Here is a 22,139-nt window from a genome sequence, read left to right on the forward strand (position 1 = left end):
TGTGGAGAAAGTAACTAGCAGTCATTCCTGACAAAAAAAACACATACCGGAACCAATGTTAAAACGTTACTTGCAGTCTTTTGGCTACCTGGTGGAATCACATCTCGTAGAATGCTATTTATGAAGTCAATCCTATTTATATGATATTACTTGTCTTAGAGCGTTTAACCACTATTAGTGGCTGTAAGAATGCCAGTGTAGTCTTACTGCATAGATGTTCACATGTGGCTAGGCCTTATTCTGTACTCCGTCATTCACCGTCAACTAATACAGGACTACTGCGCCTTTAAGAAGCCCCCACCATTTCACAACAGGGGGGGCGTGAGCAGAATCCAGGAACAGCGATTGAAAAAAAAAAAGATCCACCAGTGGACCGTTTCAAGTTCCCCCTCGGCTGAAACCCTGCCTGATTTGTGGGCAATGTTGGGGATGTAGAAAAAAGGAAACCGGAGCAAAGAACACTAACTGGGTAGCTATGGAGATAGTAGGTTTTCCTTGTAGCTTTCTTTGACAGGTGTCGGACTGTGGGATAAACAAAAGTAACGAAACAGCCTGCAGTATGTACGCCAAGGGGAAAGGAGCAGTGGTCCCTTCCGATAGCCAAGCAAGGGAGAAGTAAGTAAAATATTGCACTGTCACAACACTAAAGACCAGGTTAGCCAGTTTGCCAAATCTCAATGAGTTAGCTAGCTAGCTATGGAGCTAGCTGACTGGGTAGGCTACATCAACACTTGCTTTTTGCCACAATGTCAAAAGTGTTATGTTATTATATGTGTTCTTATCAATGTTTGATGGTTGTTTTGTAAAGTTGACCTCAGATTCTGTAGCATCCTGCAATAGCGAACAGTTGCTAGGGACGACCACCCCAAGCTACATGGCTAGTTTTACCTAGTAGTTCCTTTTACTACAAGCTTAAACTACCATGAACTACGAATGTAGATAGTTTTTAGTTTTTTAGTCGAAATAATAAATTGTTGCAAAGTCTGTGTTGCAAGGTACCTTTGCACAATGGGCTCCACTTGATATGCTTTGGTGGGGATCAGAATCCCTCATCATACCTATCCGATTGTTAGGAACAATGCATGAGCATAGGCTTATGCCTTGGCCATGTAGCTGAAAACGTGTGACCAATATGCCCAGCAGTCGCAGGTGCTTCAGATATGATACCAAACTTTTGGCGTTGTTACAAAGTATCAAATACCTGTAATGACTTTCCAAAAAACTAATTAATGGAAAATGTTTCGTTACATTGTGTCTTTAGTCGTAAGCGAGCGCCAGCAATGCTAGCCAGCCAGCTAGATAGCCCGCGAGACGCCTGGGAACTTTGGTCCATAGTTTTTGGTACTGTTCGTTCCTGTGTCGGACTATAAGTTATAACACAGATTTATAAGCAGCACGTTTAGACTGAGCTGTTTAGTTTTCCCAACGGTCATGTTTTGGTCGTTTTGCTTTGAAACACACGTAGGCAGTGGTAGCTGTACAGCGGCAGCCCACCTATCCCTTTGTCTACCGAACAGCGACCGATGCCTGTTGTTCAAGTATCTGAGTGATTGTCGCCGCACTTTACTTCTTTTGTTGTCAAACTGCAAATCATAACTAGGATAGTTGTTTCTTCTCGCCTAAACCACTTTCTGTTAAACATTTTACGAAGTATTTCGAGTAAAAGTTTTGGTCACTTTGCTCACATTTTGTTAGAAACACACGTTATGATTAGTCGCCACATACACTGGCAATGCAAAAGCGCTTTAATTTATCGAACTGATTCGGGGCCAGTGTTAGAAGAGACGATTCGAAGTATAACTTTCATTGAAATAGGGGTCCATTGGTCCTCGTCGGTTTTGAATGAAAAACAAACGGAAGGTAGTCAGTGTTCATATGAATGTGTAGGCAATGCTTGGTGAACATGGTCTAAGGTAGACAAATGAAGAACATGTAAGAGGGAGTGATGGACCCTGAACGAAACAGAGAGGTGCTCTGTCTCAACATTTTGACTGAAGTTGCCGATCTAAACATCTGATAGGCTTACTACTGAGGCACCAACTCCTGAACCTTTCAACTACGGCTCACTAGTTCAAACTGAAAAGACTTAGCTGTTCGAGCCCTCATCACTGACTCTTCTTTTTCCTCCACTTTCCTTCCATATCTCTCCGTTCATCTTGTCCTCCCTCCTCCTCCCTTTATCTCCCCTGTCCCTAACCCCATGTCTTCGTTTTCTCTGCTCGCTTGTCTTATCTCCTCATGTCCTTCCCACCTCTTCTCCTCCTCTTTACTCCTGTTCACCATACCCTCCTCTTCTCTTGGTCACCATCCATTGCTTTAGTGTTGAATTATTGAGTCAGACTGAAGCAGTCGCTCTCAGCTCGGTGCAGCTTCTAGCACAGGGTGTGTGTGTGTGTGTGTGTGTGTGTCGGTGGGCCGACTCATCCATGTTTAAAGAGGGGTTTTGTCGGCTGCCTCGGGCGGGCTGTCAGGTGTGCTGGTGCTGTACATCAGGGAGATTCCTCTCATCTCACCTCACCCTGTGGGGTCCGACGGCAGCCCGCAGGTCTGAGGCGTGTGTGTGTGTGTGTGCGCGCGCTGTGTCATTGCAGACGCTGGGTGTGTGTGTGTGTGTGTGTCCTGTCCCATTGCAAGCGTGCCATCGCTGTCCCATTGCCATGTGTAGCGTAAGTGGTGGTTACGTTAAGACTGCAGGAGAAAGGGTGTCCGTGTGAGTTATTTGAAGAGAGTTACAGTGTGTCTTCAGAGAGAGAGAGAGAGAGAGAGAGAGAGAGAGAGAGAGAGACTGGGTCTATCTAGCCTTTTTATATGTTGTCCTGTCAGACTGGAAGAGAACAGGGTACAGAGACAAGTTTAGGCTAGTTGTCTGTTCGTATGCATGTTCCAGTCTTCCCCAGTAACATGGGAACAAGCGGGTGTAACCCTGGCCAGGTTACACTCTGTTGGACACGCAGTGGTAGTTGACTATCCTGTCCGTCCTCCTTTTCCCTCTCCTCCCCCCACCTTCTCCTCCTTCCTCTTCTCTATGAGCCTGAGAGTTTTAATAATGCAGCAGGCCAGGTGCACGCAGCCCCCTCACAACACGCACACCCACACACACAAACACACACACACAAACACACACACACACACGCACATAAAGATAAAAATTTCATCAGTGTCCTTGTGGGGGAAGAGGGGTTGGGGGTAGGGTGGTCGAATCTGCAGTTTGATCCTGCAAACCTCAGACACGACCTGATCTGCAGCCCCCACTCCATTCCTAACTCCTCAGTCTGGACATTCAGTCACTGCAGCCGTCCAGAAGGCCCTTGTGTGGTGCCTGGCATGGAAGGTGTCGACGCAAAGCCCCGTTTGTGTGTCCTCTCGCATACCTATGGAGAGACTGGCCTGTGCTACCACCAGAGGCTAGAGGGAGCTCCGTGACCTCCAAATTGCTGGGCGCCCTGTAAAGTGGTCCAATTGCCCTGGATAGAGTGGTCAAGCAGGAGTCGGCGCGTGTCCCTGACTGACCGACGGGCTGGCGAGGAGTGGAGTGGAGCGGAGCAGCAGTTCTTCCTGCCTTCTTGAGCTGTGGTCGTTTTGGGAGGTTTCTTCTCCTCCAGCCGGTTCCGCTGGCCACAGTTGTAGCTTCCTATTAAGTAGGCTGGTCGTTTTGTTCTGGTCTGTCTTTGTGTCTCTGTGTGTGAGAGAGACACGCTCTGGGCTGCCTGTCTCTGAAATGTAGCTAGGTTGGGTCACGTCTTGTGTTTTTCTGGTCAAAAGTGTTTTGTGTGTGTGTGCGTGTGCTGAAGGGGCGTGTGGATGTATCAGCTCTTATCAGTGATGGACTGCTGGATAAGGGGGAACACCCCTCAACTATTTCTTTCACTCCTTGGTGGGACGACACACTGCCCTGTCACACTCCACACAGTGCAGTCTGCAGCTGGGCAGAGTTTCCACTGCACTGGTGAGGATGTTAGTTGTGTGTGTGTGTGTCTTGAACCAAATCCTCATCAAAGTGCTTCAAACTCTTTTTTTATTCTTGTCCCGTCATTCACCTCTCATCTAGTGACATGCAGTAGCCGATGTATGAGTTTGTGTGTGTGTGTGTACGCATGAAGTGAACCACCTAGCAGGGTTGTCCCAGCCACTTGTTCCATTGATCAGTCTAATTGATGATGACAGGGTGGCACAGAACCAGCGTCCCCAATGTGAAGTGCCGGGGCTTTTCCGAGGACAGTCTTTTATGCACTATCGCTCAGTTCATAGACCATCAGCGGCTATCAGACAGTGCCCGTCAAGGGACGAGGTCTGACCTGTTGACAGCATGATGCATGTTATTTACACGACGATATGTCCACCACGAGAATCGCTACCAGTGTGTGTCCCTACAGTTTAGCGCAAGTCCTTCGTCATGACTGCAGGTCAGCCGATCAGACGGTCACATGACGCGATGGGAGCGAGCTGCGGCTGATGCCTTGTGGTCTTGTGCTCCGTCTCCAGGTTAGCGCTGTACGTCTACGAGTACCTGCTCCACGTGGGAGCGCAGAAGTCTGCACAGACCTTCCTGTCCGAGGTGAGTCACTTTCCCCGGGGAGGAGCAAAACAAAACATGGGACAGAGGAGGAGGGGGAGGAGGAGGGGAGAGGAGGAGGAGGGGGAGGAGGAGGGGAGAGGAGGAGGAGGGGGAGGAGGAGGGGAGAGGAGGAGGAGGAGGAGGGGGAGGAGGAGGGGAGAGGAGGAGGAGGGGGAGGAGGAGGGGAGAGGAGGAGGAGGGGAGAGGAGGAGGAGGAGGAGGGGGAGGGGAGAGGAGGAGGAGGGGAGAGGAGGAGGGGGAGGAAGAGGGGGAGGAGGAGGGGAGAGGAGGAGGAGGAGGAGGGGAGAGGAGGAGGAGGAGGGGGAGGAGGAGGAGGGAGAGGGGAGAGAGGAGGGAGATGGCTAGCAGAGGTCCACGAGATGTGTATCTGTGCCTCAGAGGGCCTGGACAGTAGAGAGAGGGACTGATTATGTGTTCTTAACCTCCGGACCCGCAGACATAATCCTCTCTCTTTCGGCGGGCACTGGAACTCTCCTCTCCAACACTTTAGCTCTTTGCTCTCCTCGTCCTCTCCCCCTCCGTTAGGTATTGAGATGTGGGGGAAAAGCAAGCCCTCCAATTAAAAGGCAGAACAACCGCAGATTTAAAGTATTTGATTTTGGGTGCTTGCAGGATATTAAGTAAAAAAAAATATTGATCAAAAATCAGCTTTTTAATTTAAATTTTTTCCCAATCTTAGATTCGATGGGAGAAGAACATTACATTAGGGGAGCCCCCTGGATTCCTACACTCATGGTGGTGGTAAGTAAATAATTCTTGTTGTCATGTTGTGTCGTTTCCATGTGGGCCTATGTAGAATGTTGGGTCGTCTGTGGCCTCGTTCTGACCAGGGCTTCAGTCAGAACAGTCTGACTGCAGGCACAGAGCCCTGTGTTCCACTGGGTACAGCATCCCTCCCATACCCGCTACTGTGTGACCAAGACTTCGGGGTCGACTAGCCTCGCTCCGAGGGCACGACCCCCCTCCCTCTTCTCCACCCCCCCTTCCCCCCCTTCTCCAGCCCCCAGCCCCTCTCCTCCCCCCCATCATCCCCTCCCCTGAAACAATAGATCCAGATGGTTAGGGAAAGGCCTCTCCCCCATCCCCCCATCCCTCACCCTTTCGTCACCCTTTGTCCTCCCCCCCCTTTCCCCTTTGTTCGTGCGCGAGACTCCTCGCAGATTAACCCGTTGCATTCCAGGTTCCTTTGTGCTCCTACCGCCCCCCTCCCGCCCCCCTCCCCTGCTGCTTTAGACAGTATGGAGATGGAGCCTGCAGGGCCTGCTGCCTCGCTAATCACTGGGCTCCCCGCTCAGCACCCCCACTTCACTTAACCGGGTCTGACCCTCGCGTTTTGGCTTTGACCATCGTGGTTATGATGCCTCAGCCCCAGCTATCGATCACAAGGATCAGCTGTGTGTGTGTGTGTGTGTGTGTGTGTGTGTGTATCAGCGTTTGTCGGGGCCTTTTAAAATGCCTCTGATAGCCGATTAGGCCTCTCGTTAGCTGTGGCCTTATTTCACAGGGCTTTATAGCACTTTCATTAAATCAATACACAAAGACCTTTCGCTGATTCAATTACGGCCTCTCAGACAGGTACCACTGCCCGCCGAGGCAATTAGTAAGTTCTGTCTTTTTGGTGCATGTGCGTGTGTTAAGTTGACGCACTTGTCTGTTAGCACTCGCCATGTGTCTGCCTTACCGTGCCCCCCCCCCCCCCCCCCCCGCCAATAAGTCAATTACATGAAGTCATAGATTGTGTCCAAACATTGCTTCTGTGCCGTCTCTGACTCTGAAGGGTGCGCGAGAGTCTAGTTGGGGATTGTGGCTGACCAGGCCACAATCCTGGCGGAGCAGGAGTGTGTGTGTGCGCGAATGACGTTCAAGTGGCAGACGCTGTTGCTGTGCTGTACGATATCCAACATTGTGGCTACCTCTCTTCTCTTGCAGTGTATTCTGGGATTTGTATTGTGCTGCCCCGGACCGAAGGGAAACCTGCGAGCACTCCAGCGAGGCCAAGGCCTTCCATGATTATGTAAGTAACAGGCCTCGCAGCCAATGGTGCATCTGGATGGTGGGGATGGGTGGGACAGTGTTTTCTTGGCTTCCAATCAGTATTCTATTCACACAAGGATGTGTGTCTGTCTGTGTGTTGTGTTGTTTTGGGATTTTGTGTGTCCATGTCTGCAACTGTGTTTGTGTGAGTCTGTCCATGTGTAGCACTTTTTGGACTCCTGGCCTAAGACTGTGTGTGCGTTGTGTGTAGTGTGGAGAGATAATGGAATAGAGTTCTAATCCGCTAATCCCGGCACTGGGCCGGGGCTAAGCCAGGGATTTTGAGTGGGAGGGGAAGCGGGGGGGTGGGGGGGGGGGGGTGGGGGGGGGGGGGGTGGGGGGGGGCGACGACGTTGCGTGTGTGTGTGTGTTTGTGCGTGCGTGGATTTTGGGGATACCAGTTCTGGCAGTCAGCCCAGAGAGAGGGCCTTTCACACCCTCTGTGCCAGAGCACTAGGTGTGTGTGTGTGTGTGTGTGTGTGTGTGTGTGTGTGTGTGTGTGTGTGTGTGTGTGTGTGTGTGTGTGTGTGTGTGTGTGTGTGTGTGTGTGTGTTATGATGTTTCCTTGCTACCCCCTCATGGTACTGGGATGGTGTGAAGGGTGGAAGCAGCGATAAGGGAGGGGGGGGGGGGGTAGGGGGTTGGGCCGACTGTCCCGTTCTGTGTAGCACTCTAGATCCTACTGGCGTCTGCCAATAAAAAGAACCTGATTTGATGAAAGGGCTAACCCGTCTTTCACGGACTTTGTGGCTGCGTTCGGTCTCTTACAAGGTTGATTAGTCTTTTAGTCGGCCTGATCTTTTAGCCTTTTCTCTCACTTCTTTTACTTCCATTCTTTACCATGCATCACTCGCTTTCCCCTCCTCTGTTCACCACCTCCTCCTCCCCAATTCCCTCAACTTTGTATTTTCCCCGTCCCATGTCTCCTCTCTCCTCCCTGTCTTCTCCCACCTATGCCCCCTGGAGAAGATTGATGGGCCAATGTGGTTCTTTACCCACGGTGCTTTCTGGTAAGGAGTGTGGAGGGAGGGAGCAGTGTGGAGGGAGGGAGCAGAGTGGAGGGAGGGAGGGAGCAGAGTGGAGGGAGGGAGCAGTGTGGAGGGAGCAGAGTGGAGGGAGGGAGCAGTGTGGAGGGAGGGAGGGAGCAGTGTGGAGGGAGGGAGGGAGCAGTGTGGAGGGAGGGAGGGAGCAGTGTGGAGGGAGGGAGGGAGCAGTGTGGAGGGAGGGAGCAGAGTGGAGGGAGGGAGGGAGCAGTGTGGAGGGAGGGAGGGAGCAGTGTGGAGGGAGGGAGGGAGCAGTGTGGAGGGAGGGAGGGAGCAGTGTGGAGGGAGGGAGGGAGCAGAGTGGAGGGAGGGAGAGAGCAGAGTGGAGGGAGGGAGGGAGCAGAGTGGAGGGAGGGAGGGAGCAGTGTGGAGGGAGGGAGCAGTGTGGAGGGAGGGAGCAGTGTGGAGGGAGGGAGCAGTGTGGAGGGAGGGAGGGAGGGAGCAGTGTGGAGGGAGGGAGCAGTGTGGAGGGAGGGAGCAGAGTGGAGGGAGGGAGGGAGGGAGCAGAGTGGAGGGAGGGAGGGAGCAGTGTGGAGGGAGGGAGGGAGGGAGCAGTGTGGAGGGAGGGAGGGAGCAGAGTGGAGGGAGGGAGGGAGCAGAGCAGAGTGGAGGGAGGGAGGGAGCAGAGTGAAGGGAGGGAGGGAGCAGAGTGGAGGGAGGGAGGGAGCAGAGTGAAGGGAGGGAGGGAGCAGAGTGGAGGGAGGGAGCAGTGTGGAGGGAGGGAGCAGTGTGGAGGGAGGAGTGTGGATGGCACGATGGCCCAGGATGGTCACATGTGGGGTATACCCTGTACTAACAAGTGATTTCTCTCTCTTTCTTTGCCTGTTCTTGTCCTCCCTCGTTTGTCCTTTCTTTCCTCTGTAGACTATTGGTTGAAGTATGCGTTCTGTCTGCAGCGTGTTGGTCATGTCCTCGACTGGCAGAGTGTGTGTGTGTGTGTGTGTGTGTGTCTGTCTGGTTCATTGGTCTTGTCTTGGCTGCCGTTCTAGAGGGGAGAGCTAGTCTCAAGTACCAGCTGTGTGTGGATGTGCCTCAAACATGACGACAAGAGAGGCAGTTGCGTCCTGTTGCTCTGGACCCAAACCATGTTGTTGGGGACTTCTCAAGGATCAGAGAATTTCCCCTCCACCATCCTAGTCTCCTTCTGTTTCCATAGTCTCTCTCCCTCCCTCTCTCCTCTTGTTCTGCCTCCTCCGTCTGCAGGTCAAGGAGACAGAGAGGAGGTACACATCACTGAGAAACACAATGGAAAAGAGGACGCTGTCCAACCCAACACACACACTACAACACACACACACAAAATCGCAAAGACTCCTGTCCTCCTCTCTTCCCTGCATCTCTGTCTCTCTCTGTCTTTCTCTGACTCTCTCTGACTCTCTCTGACTCTCTCTGTCCCTCTCTGTCCCTCTCTGTCCCTCTCTGTCCCTCTCTGTCCCTCTCTGACTCTCTCTGTCCCTCTCTGACTCTCTCTGTCCCTCTCTGTCCCTCTCTGTCCCTCTCTGTCCCTCTCTGTCCCTCTCTGACTCTCTCTGACTCTCTCTGACTCTCTCTGTCTCTCTCTGTCCCTCTCTGTCCCTCTCTGTCTCTCTCTGTCTCTGTCTCTCTCTCTGTCTCTCTCTGTCTCTCTCTGTCTCTCTCTGTCTCTCTCTGACTCTCTCTGTCCCTCTCTGTCCCTCTCTGACTCTCTCTGACTCTCTGTCTCTCTCTGTCTCTCTCTGTCTCTCTCTGTCTCTCTCTGTCTCTCTCTGTCTCTCTCTGTCCCTCTCTGTCTCTCTCTGACTCTCTCTGACTCTCTCTGTCCCTCTCTGTCCCTCTCTGTCTCTCTCTGTTTCTCTCTGTCTCACTCTGTCTCACTCTGTCTCTTTCTCTCCTCCGTCCAGTGTTTATGCTCCTGTCTTTTTTCCCTGTGAAGGGTACCAGGCGGAGGTCAATAATGTGTTGAGCACCATTGATCAGCTTGGGCGTCGCGCTGGGGGAGGAGGGAGGGAGCAAAGAGATTGCCGAGGTGTGTCAGAACCAGAGAGAGCGAGCGAGAGAGCAGGCGATCAATGCCATTTAGGCCCGGCCTTTGCGTGGCACCGGCCAATCAACATGTTCACCGGTTGTTTTTCTGCTAAATTATGAATGGCTGTGGATTCTAATGGAGCTGCCAGGTAGTTGGGGAACGCTCATCCCAGTCTGCCGTGTTCCTCAACTGCGACGAGGGGCGCTCTTCATTCCACAACTCTGGAGTGTTACGGAGCTAGCCCTAGATCCCCCACCCCCTCCTTAACACACACACACAGACAGACACACGCTCGTGTGCACACACACGTACGTAGCCGAGGAGATCAGGTGGGTTTGAGGACCATGCGAAGCGTGCTGGAGGATTTTCCTGTTCTGGGCTCGATTCCTCCTGCTCTGGGTTCATCTCCATATTCTCCTCCTTGTCTTTTGCTGCGGTTCTTGAAGACAAACTAACATTCCAAATGGTTCAATCAGCACACTGGCAAATGTGCTTTTTTCAATGGTTGGATGTACATTTTCCCTTTTAATATTATGACAGAACCAGATTTAGCCTGTTGTACACGTCATTCCCTGTGGTGGCATCTTATTGTCTCTTCTGTTTCCGTCCTCTCCTCCATCTCTTTCTCTCAAGTTCTTTAACACTCTGTCTCTGTCTGTCTCTTACTCAGTACAGATCCTAACACACACTCACGCGCACGCTCTCTTATCCCTTCAGCTCTTTTCCTGTTCTCTGTCTCACTCTTGGGTATGATCTAGGCTGAGTTTCTCTCTCGCTTGCTATCCTTCTCGCTCTCCCTTTCCCTCCCTCTCTCCTCCTCCCTCTCGCACTCGCTCTCTCTCTCGCCCTCTCTCTCGCCTCCTCTCTCTCTCTCTCTCTCTCCTGGAGCGGGGGATGCCAGGGGGACAGAGTGCAGATAGGACCTGTCTCCATAGCAACAGCTTCTGCAAGCTGCTGACACCCTACTGGGGGGAGAGAGAGGGATAGGGGGGGGGGGAGGAGGAAGAGGAGGAGGAGGAGGAGGAGAGGGTGAGGAGCAGAAAGTATGAGGGTGGTGGGGGGGGGGGGACCGGGAAGGTGTTTGTGTGTCTGTGTGTGGGGGGAAGGAAAAGGGATTCAGAGACGAGAGAGATGGAACTGAGGGATGGAGAGAGGAGACCAGTAAGAGGGGTTAAGGAGCAGTGTGTGTGGGGAGGGGAGGGGGCGGCGGCGAACGCGAGTATGGAGAGACAGGAGGAGGGAGGGCGAGAGAGAGAGAGAGAGAGAGAGGCAGCCGACCCTGCTTCTTCCCTAGGGACTCAGTGGCCTGCTCATGTTCACTAGAAGAATTTGCATAAAGACTGGGGGAGGTGTGCGCGCGTGTTTTTTAGAGAAAAGGGGGGAAGGGCAGGGATCGTATAGTCAGGGGGGAGGGATGTGTGTGTTAACTGTGTACGTATGTTTTTAGGTGTGGGTGTGTGGGTGTGTGCGCGCGTGCTTGAGGAGGTCGACCTTTGTTTTCCCCTGGGTCCTACACCCCCTCATTCCGGCCTCGTAGCCTGTAGGTCTCTCACTACCTCCACCTTTATCTTGCGCTCTCTCTCTCTTTATGTCGCTCTCTCTTTGTCTCTCTGTGTGTGTGCCTGTTTTGATTTGTAAGGCTACTGTTTTCTCTGAGAGTATGTTTGTTTTTTTTATCTGTGTACTCTCCGCTCCTTTTCGACTCAGCCCCTTTGGGCCGCCCCTTCCAACCCCTCAGATTAGATAGGAGAGACTTGTAGAAGACACATTGAGCAGTGTCTCCCCAAGATACTTGGGATACAGAGATGGGCTCTTGTAGGTGCATTCATTTGCCAACAGCCACCTGTGTACACTCCATGGTCGATGGAATATTTGCACTTCCGGTTAGTGGGTGACATAAATCCAGTGGACCTCAAATATTTGACAGCATCGAACCAAAGTCAAACGTCTCCTTGTGTTTTGTGTGTGCTTTCAGAGTGCCGCTGCGGCGCCCAGCCCAGTGATGGGCAACATGCCTCCCAACGACGGCATGCCTGGTGGCCCCATGCCCCCCGGGTTCTTCCAGGTAAGGACAACCACCTCCCTCAGACCTACCCCCCCCTCTCTTTCTCTCTGTCTCTCTCTCCCTCTCTCTCTCTTTCTCTCTCTGTCTGTCTCTCTCTCTCTCTCTCTCTGTCTCTCTCTGTCTGTCTCTCTCTCCCTCTCTGTCTCTGTCTCTGTCTCTCTCTTTCTCTCTCTCACCAGAGAGCGAGGCAGCTGCAGGTTTCTTTTCTCCGTCTGGAAGGTTCGTCCTCTTTCTCACGACTCCCTTACCCGTCTCGCCCCCTTCCTCACCCCTCCGCTCCTTCCGGATGAGTGACGGCTGCCCCTGCACATTTCGTCTGCAGTCCCCTCGCTTCCTCCTTTTACCTGGCACCCTCCCTCCCTCTCTACCTTCTCTCCGGGCGAGGGCCGTTTCTCGCCGGGCTCTCTCACGCCGTCCGTCATCCCCCCCCCCCGCTCGCTCGCTCTCCCTCCCTCACCCCCTCTCATGTGTTCATCCACCTTTTCCCAACCACCTGCATCCTCCCCTCCTCTGCCCGGGTCGTGTGAGCGAGAGGCAAGGCTTCAGTGTGGGAGGTCATTGTCTGAAGAGTTAGTCTGCAATGGAGAGAGACGTCGGCACACCCACACACGCGCGCACACACACACACGCGCGCCCGCGGTGAGCCAGACGGCGTGAGGCGCAGTTCTGTGATGGACAGCTCTGGCATTTGGCAGGAGAGATGATAAGGTGGAACATGGAGGAGTGGGAGAGAGAGCGAGAGCGAGCGAGGGAGGGAGGGAGGACGAGGAGGAGGAGGTGGGGCAAAGAGAGGGATCAGTGTGGCCGTGATTGTGGCCTGCGTGTGTTTGTTTCTGTGGCTAGCACTGCATTGTTTGCTTGGTTAGAGAGAGAGAGTTGGAGGGAGGGAGGGAGGGAGGGAGTATGGAGTGTGACAGAGATAGTGAGCTATGGGAGAGCGACATAGGAAGCGAGTGAGTGTGACTGTAGGAGAGGGGCGAGAGAGCAGAGAGGGGATGAGGGGAGAGAGAGAGGGAGGGAGGGAGAGAGAGAGAGAGAGAGAGAGGGAGAGAGAGAGGGAGGGAGGGAGGGAGGGAGAGAGGCAAAGCAAGAAAGAAATGGTGAAGGGAGACACACGGAAGTGCTATTTATATCACTGGTGGGGGAGAGAGATTGGGTGGAGGTGTGTGTGTGTGTGTACATGTTTGTTTATTGCTCTACGTTCTCTACAGTTTCCACGTATATTGTTATTGTTCAGCTCCACGTTTTGCGGTTTCCTCCTCATGGCCCGTCTTATCCTTCAGCGTGTTTCTACCATGACAGCGGGGGGGGGCGGGAGAGGTGAGGGTGAACATGCACCATTGACTGAGCCCTGGCAGCAGTGAGGCGTCAGAGAGAGGGACGTGTGCGGATGAGAAAGGGACCTGGGTCTGAGACGACAAACGCAGCCCAACACACTCGACTCCGTGCTCTACACCATGTCTGTAGCAAGAGTCACCAAGAAGCAGTGACGTTCCCAATCTGACATGTAAACACACACACACGGGCACGCGTGCGCGCGCTACACCAAAAAAAGCGTCCGGCCTCAAGTGCTTAGACTAGACTCACCACACGCACATGCACTTCTCTGTGCAGAGACAGGGCACCGCTGTGTCCCGCCCCTCTGCTGGCTAACATGGACTGATGCAGTGTTTGCCAACACTGCCCCCATGTGGTACCATTTAGAACCACATGTCTTTTTGAGCCCCAGAGTTTTTCTCAAAGTTTTTCTCTCAACCCCCCCCCACCCCCTATCGCTACATTGGACCAAACAAATCCATGGTCCCTCCACCTGTGGCCCCCACTTTGTCCTGGTTAGGTCACATATGTTTAGCATGTTTGTGCTCTGGAGGGAAGCTGCAGGCGAACCCTGACCCATCACTCCCCTCAAACCAATCGACCGGTCAGTCGGTCAGTCGGGGTCGACTGCCTCATCAAGCATCGTCTCCTTCTTCCTCTGGCCTCATTGGCTAGTTCCTCTTGTCCCTCCCCCCTTCCTATGTTTCAATTGGCTGCTTCCTCCAGGTGTAACCCCCACCCCCATTGGCCCCTCTCTCTCTGATGTCACTCTTCTCTCCTAAAGGGACCTCCTGGCTCTCAGCAGTCCCCTCACGCACAGCCCCCCCCTCACAACCCCAGCAACCCCATGATGGGACCCCACGGCCAGGTAAGACACCCACACACACACACACACACACACACCTTGTCTCATCCTCCTTCTCATCTGTCCCACTAACTCACTCACTCTCCAGCTCCCCCCCCCTCTCTGTCTCCCTCCGTCTCCCTGTCTCTCACACCCATGCACACACTCACCAACACGCGCCGTAATCCCCGGGCAAGTCTTTGACTCCCAGCCCTGATGACGAGCACCCTCCCCCTTTGATATATCCCTGTCTCCAGACCTGCTCCTTCAGATGTTGCTCGTCTAACCAGAGGGAGCAGGATGTGCTCTAACTCACCGGCCCAGACACGGCTCTCCCTGTGTGGGATAAATAATTCACTCCCTCCCCCCCCTCTCCCCGGGAGCAGCTTCAGGGGGGTTGAAGCTTCGGCCTCCAATCTGCCACTCCTACACACACTCACAACACGCACACACAAACAGTAACACAAACACTCTGCCTCCCCCGCTGTCTACCCCACCAACGCTTCATCAATAAAACAAGGGACTGTGGATGAACAAATGCGATACACACACACACACACACACACGCACACACATTCTCACAAAGCATACACTACTAGAGCAGGCCACATTGCACTGCAGAGAGAAAAGAGTTTGGATAGTGAGCAGCTCTGTAGACGGTAGGAAGACGACGCAAGGCACACCTTTCTCTGTTAAAGCCGTGAAATCCGCACGCGCGCACGCACACACCGGCTCAACACACAGCGGAAGGAAACCCTCCACCTATTAGTCGGGAGAGGCTGCCTCGACATTATCGCGATCTCGGGTTACCCGTCGGGCGCGCGTGTGCGTGTGTGATGGCGAGAGAGGGAGATGGACAGAGAGGAAACGAATGCCACCGGACGGTTTGGAACGCAAGCGCAGCTGGACACGCCTCCTGGTGGCAGGCATCAGGCCGCAGGTAGAGTGTTCTTACACCACAGTGAGAGCAGGCCGGCCAGTCGCATACGCACGCCGTCTGCCCATGTGGGCGGAACAACTAAGTGTGTGTGTGTGTGTGTGTGTGTGTGTGTTAGGATCGGACAGAACGTTTACAGGAGGGTAGAGTAGAGGTTCCCCCCCCTTATCTCGTCCTTCATTTCTCATTCACGCTCATCGCCATCCACGGGTGTTCACCGTTTGTGCTTTGTGAGAATTCAATATAATGATTTAGATTCCTAACTCTCAAATGGAATTAAGGCATTAATGAAGACTCTTTACTTGTCCCCTCACCCTATATTTCTGTGTCTCTCTGTCTCTCGTGCAGCCTTTCATGTCGCCACGGTATCCAGGTGGACCCCGCCCCTCACTCCGAATGCCAAATCAGGTACAGACGGGCGAAGCCCGATGTGCTTCACATCTACAACGTAGTCCTCACGATTCCCGCGTTTCAACCTCTGGAGCTCCCTTTCACTCACAGCCTCTCCCTCCCTGTGTCTCGTTCTGTCTCGCAGCCTCCGGGGGGCATCCCTGGCTCCCAGCCTCTCCTGCCAAACAGTCTGGATCCCACCAGACCCCAAGGTGAGGCATGGGATGCAGAGAGGGTTGGGGGGGGGGGGGGGGGGAACACCTGGGACAGATCAGGGGACTGGGGCTGAGCCAAGGCCTCGGACACAGGGAGATTCATTTAGGTTGATAGGGGGTGGATGAGGAGAGGGGGGGGGGGGGGTGTAGGGGTTCTAGTACAGACTGCAAATGAAAACAGGGAGTTCAGATAATGGGATTACATTAAACTGTTGTCTGTCTCTCGCCCTAAATCCTGACTTTAGTTTGAGACTGGCCATATGCAGATGATAAGACCGTGCGTGTGTGTGTGTGTGTGTGTGTGGTAGCATCAATGCGTGTTCTAATCTCCCTCATGTCAGGACATCCCAACATGGGCGGCCCTATGAGGATGAACCCCCCCAGAGGAATGGCCATGGGACCACAGGTTGGTGACACGCACACGCTCATACCAGCCCACACACACACACACAGAGAAATTACCAGAAAAAAGTATTTCCTCACTGTCTTTCTCTATCTGCAGAACTATGGAGGCATGCGGCCCCCTCCCAACTCCATGGGGGGTCCCATGCCAGGAATGAACATGTAAGTCTGACCCCACTCTCTGTCTGCTGGCCATGCTGCTCTGTGTGGAAGCAGTAGGCTGGCCCTCACACACTATGTGCTATGTCACCTGTTTGAATTGTTCTGGTCTCCGTTTCTTCTCCTTTTCCTCCGTCTCTGTCTTCTTGCTTAGTTTTTTCCCTCCTCTTTGTCTGTGTCTCTCTCTCTATTTCTCTCTCTGTCTCTGTCTCGTGTTAACCCTCCATCCCTATGCTTCTCTCTCTCAGGGGACCTGGAGGAAGAGGGCCGTGGCCAGGACCCAATGCTAACTCAGTAAGTCCCCTTGTTCTGGTCGGTTCCTCAGCGGTAGTTCCACCGTGATCCACCTTTGCTAATCCCCCTTTTTGTCTCTCCATCTCCCCCCTTTAGATAGCATACTCTTCCTCCTCTCCCGGCAATTATGTGGTAAGGAGTCATCTCTAACTCGTCGGTTAACCAAAACCACACATGCTACTCGGAAATGTTGGTGTCCTTAAATGTTGCCTGACCTTTTGTGTGCCTCCATTTCCCAGGGTCCTCCTGGCGGAGGAGGTCCACCAGGAACTCCCATCATGCCCAGCCCAGGTGGTGCGTCACTTATCTATGTCCTCATACATTAACAAAGGCATTTATAGTTCCCCCATTGACTATCAAAGCATGAATCACCTGTTCTTTGTCTCTTAGAATGACTGCATGAGTATTAGTATCCATGAGTATTATTACTAGTCATTCATTCAATGAAACCTCTTTGCAACCACATTGTAGTTCTAGTATGTAGCCAATGAACACAATCTGCTGGCCAGGTGCTATGGGCTGTATTTGGTTTTTAACAGCACCCCTCCCTCCCCTCCAGACTCGACTAACTCCAGTGAAAACATATATACTATGATGAACCCCATCGGACCCGGTGGCAACCGGCCCAACGTGAGTCTCGTTAAACGCCAAACCATATGACATCAGCATTCCTGTTCATGACATCATCACCCCGAGACCGCAAAGTGTTTGTAACCGAGGGTGTTGTGACTTGTTACCACTCCTAGTTCCCTATGGGCCCAGGGCCGGATGGACCAATGGGAGCCATGGGAGCCATGGAGCCACACCACATGAATGGGTCACTAGGTGGGTGGAGTCTCGCGACCTCTGACACACGTTATTGGAGAAAGAATGGCCATTCGTTTAAATCCCACTTAAGGCACTTTATCTCTCTTAACATCTTTTTTTTTTTTTTTTGATCTCTCTCTCTCTGTCTCTCTCCCCCACTCTCCCTCTCACCCCCACTCCTAGGTTCTGGGGATATGGACGGGTTGCCAAAGGTGAATACCAAATGTCATCCCCTGTTCGTGTTGATCAAACTTGACCCCAATCCCTGTTCAAACTGAAAAGGATTTCAACTGACTGACTTTTTGTGGAGCCTGTTATTGATCCGTTAGACTTGAATCACTTAATGATCCCTCTCTTCCCTCCATCTGTCTCTGTCCCTCCCCGTCGCTCCCTCCAGAACTCTCCCAACAACATGGCGGGAATGAACAACCCGCCCGGCACGCCACGAGACGACGGCGAGATGGGCGGTAACTTCCTGAACCCATTCCAAAGTGAAAGTGTAAGTAGAGGTCGCCAACGCTAGCTCTCACCCTCGACAACCTGCCCCCTAACCTCTGGCCTGTGTACAGACGCAGAGTGAAAGAAGAGCTTCTGGCTCCATTCCAAAACCCAGTCTCATAACATTGTGATGATGCCTCCTACTTACCCCTACGGTATTGATTGAGATCTCAGTTGGTGTCCTGAACTGTCTGTGGTTGAGAGGCTAAATTTGGAGTTGGAATTGGGCCAATGTCTCTTTGTTTCCCTTCCTGCAGTCTGGTCACATCCCAGTAGTGTTCCTAACATCTTCCCTCATCTCCTTGACCTCTGATGGGGGTGTCTACAAAACCACTTCCTTCCACTCATCAGTGGTTGTGTGCGGAGAGAATCTCTTTCGGATTTCATATATTCCCTGAGCTTGATTCTATGAGACACGCGCAGACGACTAGGGTTGTGTTGCATTAGTCTCAGGTTTCTACTACTCGCGTTGCTGCACAGGCAGAAAACATCCTTCAGGGAAGAGGAGGGCTGGCATTGAGTACAGTATAACAGCAGGCTTTATCCCAAGCTCTGGAGGGCTGCAGGCTTTACCTCTAACCCAGCCCTAACAGCATGTTTAGCCAAGTGGAGGTTACCTGGGTCAGGTATGCTGGAAGCAGGCTTCTCCATCCCTGGTCCTGAAGCGCTGCCCCTCCTGTAACCAGTTGTAACTAGCCAGGTAAAGAATATCAACGAGCCAGTTATTGAGTGAAGAAGACCTGCTGGACAGCAGCTGTCCACAAGCAAGTTTGGGGAGGCTTCGGGGTGAGGGAGAAGTTTTGACTTGGAGCGGGGCAGCTCAGCATGGCCAGGGTTTGGAACGAAGCTGTTGTGTATGATGTCACTGGCATATCCACTCATCTTTGCCCCCCCCCTTCCCCTCTTTTCCCTTTTCTCTCTTTTCAGTATTCACCCAACATGACGATGAGTGTGTGATTTTTTTTCTTTTTTTTTTTCCTTCTATTTTTCTATTTTCTTTTTTTGGTTTAATTTTCCTTTTATTTTTGAACCCCTTCCACCTGATTTTCCCTCTCCCTCTGCTTCACCTGGGATTGGACTCATTCTGCCCCCTCCCCCTTACCCCCCACTCCCCCGCTCTCACCTTTTGGACCCCCACCACCACCACCTTTGGAACTGGCTCCTCTGCACAGCCTTCTGGGACACCCCTCGAGCATGCTGGGACTCTAGTAAAGGCAGGGCGTCCCGGGACGTACAAGATGGCCACCGCCGTAAACAGGAAACAGTTACAGAGCCATAGGAAGAACCTCCTCTCTGACAACACCTCCTGCCTCCCTGGCTTCCTGTCAGGATCTGGACAATAAGATGACGAGGAAGAGGGAGTGAGACGGGAGGAGACACGCGATAAGTCCCCCTTTCACCCCCTCCCCCCCCTTCCCCCCCAGGACTTGATAGTGGGGGTGGTGGTGGGAGATTGGCAGCAGCTACCTGGAAGCTTCTCAACCATGATGGATTTCGTTTTGCTTTTTCGTTTATGGTTTCATTGTTTTTATTTTATTCCTAAAGGATCCGGTGCTGGGACAGGGGAAACAACCTATCTTGCCCCACGGGTCCTCTCTCTGTGTGTACATTTAAAACAGAGGTCTCGTGATTAATTGATTTATGGAACATTCTTCCTTTTATCTCTGTATGTATTGTATCATTGCTATTTTTATTATTGTGCTATGAGTATTGGTATGATGATCAAGATCGCTTTAAAATTAAGTTTTAATTAGAGTTGTTTTGTTAAAGGGCACATTACCATCGTGTTGCTAGGATAAGCGCACACACAGATACACACACACACACACATACCAACACTATATGTATTCACATGCAGAATGCACAGCACTGCTTCTGTTCTGACCTCTGTAGTCACTATAGAGCACTGCCCAGTCTCTATTTGATTAGCCGCACATCGAACATCTAAAGATTGGACACATCAGATCACATAGAGTACGTATTTCATAGGACTGCGTATATCCTGCCTATGGACATAGTGACCCCTTTAGCCCTATCATGGTACTGTTGACTTAGATGGCCATCCTGGTGTCCTCATGTGTTTGACCTGATTTTAGAGTTTGTGGTGTTTTTTTTAATTCATGGGCTTGTTTGATCATCTGAATGAGAGAAAAAGTCTCCTGGACTTTTTGCTCCGACGCAGTCAACATGCTAACGTTCTATTTATTTGTTTTTGTTTTATTCTTTTTCTTTTTTTTTCTTTTTATCGAATTTAGTTTTCCTCATGAGTTCTTGTCCTTTTACTGTCTGGCATCACTGTTCACCGACTCCAGGGTGTGTAGCAAAATACAAATGTGTACTTATACATACTCTGAAGTACCTCCTCAAGTCTCGTTTGAATACACGCAACAGGTACGCGCCATGGGTGAGAAGTACACGACCTGGAAACCCCCAAAGACATCTGGTTGACCTCGGAGCAGCACGCAGATCCAGGTCGCTGTACACAGGCTCAGCCGCTGTTGGCGTGTAGTAGGAACCAGACTTCAGAATCATCAGGGTCCCGTACAGCTCTGTCACAGCCTGTTCTCACCGGCTGTGTTCTCATTTCCTCCCTCATCTATTTTCTCCTCCTGTGTCTTTTCTTTGAATCGCCACCCGTCCTTGGCGACCTGAGGGGGGGGGTAGGGGAGGTTTAGTAGGGAGTGTGAAGTGTTTCCCAGCTCTGCCGAAGACTAGCACCCGGGTTGTTTCCGGTTTGACGTGGACGTACTCTTGACACTTGAGGTGGACACCTCACCTGCTGAGCAAGCTGCACGCTGGTGGACTGAGTCCAGAATCACCAGGTGGACATGTTGGGGGGGGGGGGGGAATGGCTGTTTGGTTTAACCAAGGGGGCCATGCTCCCTCTTCTTTCTGTCAGGCGCCAAGACTTGTCACCCCTGAGAGGGGGGGGGGGAGACTTTCTCTCTTGTGGCGCTGATCACTATGGTGACTGCAAAGACCTTCCTTCCTGATCCTGAAAACCCCATCTCCGTCCTTATCCATCTCTCCCAATTAGCCCCAGTCTACACAACCACACACTCTCTCTCTCTCTCTCTTGCTCTCTGATTTTATAACTTCTCCATATGTTTTGGGTTGAATTTGATTTGTATTTTTATTTTATTTTTGTAAATACTGTAAAATGCATTTTGATATCATTGACATGTTTTGATATTTCAATCACAACAAACTAACTTGATCAGAGATGTAATGATTCAGGCAACTGCGTTACTGTTCATAGAGACTCACGGTGTCTTCACTGCATTGCTGTTGAACTCGGTCATGACAACAGGAATGGTGAGGAAACCTGTTGTTCACAGCTGCTCAGGTACCCTGGGCCTCACGGCACTAGAGTACAGGAGGCCACACATGTTTTCATAGGTTTGATGAGGATGCTATCTGAAATACCTTCAGCTCACTCCCTGTCCCACACTGAAAGTCACTGCAGACGAAGCGGGTTCCTTTTACGAAGACGAGGGTGTTTTTTCCTTTCTTCGTCCTCGATCTCCCGTTGTCGGAGGTCCAGAGTGAGGGAGAACGACTCCTCCTGTTCTGGAAGAAGAAGCCGTGAGGGGGTGTGGGGTTAACAATCAGCCCCTTTGGTGGTTAGCGGTCGTGCTGCGGCTGCCTTCCAACTGCTCCTCTTGTCCATTGGATCACCAGAACTGTAAGGCAGGCCACACGTGTACACATGCCCACCAGGGACCACCCCCGATGCAGTCTTTACTATGAAGGATTTTTATCTATTTAAAGCGGGGGTATAAAAAAAAAGAAAAGAAAAAAAAAGTTTAAAGGAAGAAAAAAAAAAGTCAAAAAACAAACAAAACAAGAAGTGTAACATTGGCTGTTCTTATTGATAGAGAAGGGCGGAGCTCTGGTTCTCCCGTCCTGTACTTTGACATGCTGTTGTATAGAATACAGTCCTTCCGCTTTGGCGCTCTCTCTTTCTTTCTCTCTATCTCTCTCTCTCTCTCTTCCTGTTCTGTAAGTAAATCTGTCACACCGTTGATCATTTCTGTATTTCTATCGTGCTGATGTATAATACTGTAACATTCAGGGGGATGGCCAGAGAGAGGGTTGAGGGGAGGGGGAAGGGCGGGGTGAGGAAAGATTCTTTCTGTTCTGTTCCTCGTTTTTCCTCTGACGACAAAGCAGTATTGAATATGAGGCAGGCTGTCCTGGGGGGTGCTTTGTATCTCATGTTAGGGTAGTTTCAGATCCTAAATGTCTTGTGTAGTAAAATAAGAGGTTCCTCTTTGTATGTTCCTTTATATTGTAAAGTTTCTTTAGACAGAAAATGTTGCTTATTGAAAAAAGGTGGGGAAAAAATGCATCGATAATAAATGTAATTCTTTTTTTTCTCCATATTTTTTATTTTATTTTTCCCATGAAGTCGTCAGTCGTTTTTGCCTGTGTCCCCCTTGTTGTAGATACATATTAAAAACAAATAAAAATGACTTCACTCCTTTTAGCCACGACATGTTTCTTTTAGTGCCCTAAACGCTGCTTCCCTCCATAAGTATAAATGCAGTGTT

The 22,139-nt window shown here is 51.6% G+C and overlaps 1 protein-coding gene across 3 annotated transcripts; it reads left to right on the forward strand.

Annotated features, from left to right (window-relative positions):
- Positions 1-299: 299 nt before the first annotated feature.
- On the forward strand, positions 300-22,075 carry LOC146299645 (single-stranded DNA-binding protein 3). Of its 3 annotated transcripts, none has more exons than XM_084675255.1 (18): positions 300-615; positions 4,483-4,555; positions 5,256-5,317; positions 6,506-6,590; positions 11,634-11,723; positions 13,825-13,908; positions 15,170-15,229; positions 15,357-15,423; positions 15,768-15,832; positions 15,929-15,990; positions 16,236-16,281; positions 16,378-16,413; positions 16,521-16,575; positions 16,841-16,911; positions 17,028-17,106; positions 17,272-17,300; positions 17,486-17,587; positions 18,759-22,075. In XM_084675255.1, the coding sequence occupies exons 1-18, from the start codon at positions 560-562 to the stop codon at positions 18,927-18,929; spliced, it is 1,293 nt and encodes a 430-aa protein (XP_084531381.1). In that variant the 5' UTR covers positions 300-559; the 3' UTR covers positions 18,930-22,075. The 3 variants fall into 3 exon arrangements, with proteins under 3 accessions (XP_084531381.1, XP_084531380.1, XP_084531379.1); XM_084675253.1 differs by lacking the exon at positions 18,759-22,075 and adding an exon at positions 18,514-18,669 and having other exon boundaries at positions 303-615; XM_084675254.1 differs by lacking the exons at positions 13,825-13,908; positions 18,759-22,075 and adding an exon at positions 18,514-18,669 and having other exon boundaries at positions 301-615.
- Positions 22,076-22,139: the final 64 nt, after the last annotated feature.

The sequence above is a fragment of the Hypomesus nipponensis genome, chromosome 3 (genome assembly GCF_054491055.1).
Source record: "Hypomesus nipponensis isolate SF chromosome 3, ASM5449105v1, whole genome shotgun sequence".
Taxonomy (NCBI): domain Eukaryota; kingdom Metazoa; phylum Chordata; class Actinopteri; order Osmeriformes; family Osmeridae; genus Hypomesus; species Hypomesus nipponensis.

Excerpts from the sequence above, each read along its gene's own strand:
- LOC146299645 (XM_084675255.1), top strand. The coding sequence starts at position 560 with ATGTACGCCAAGGGGAAAGGAGCAGTGGTCCCTTCCGATAGCCAAGCA. Across the intron at positions 15,424-15,767 it reads GGATCCCACCAGACCCCAAG|GACATCCCAACATGGGCGGC; the intron begins GTGAGGCATGGG and ends CCCTCATGTCAG. Across the intron at positions 16,912-17,027 it reads CCGGTGGCAACCGGCCCAAC|TTCCCTATGGGCCCAGGGCC; the intron begins GTGAGTCTCGTT and ends TACCACTCCTAG.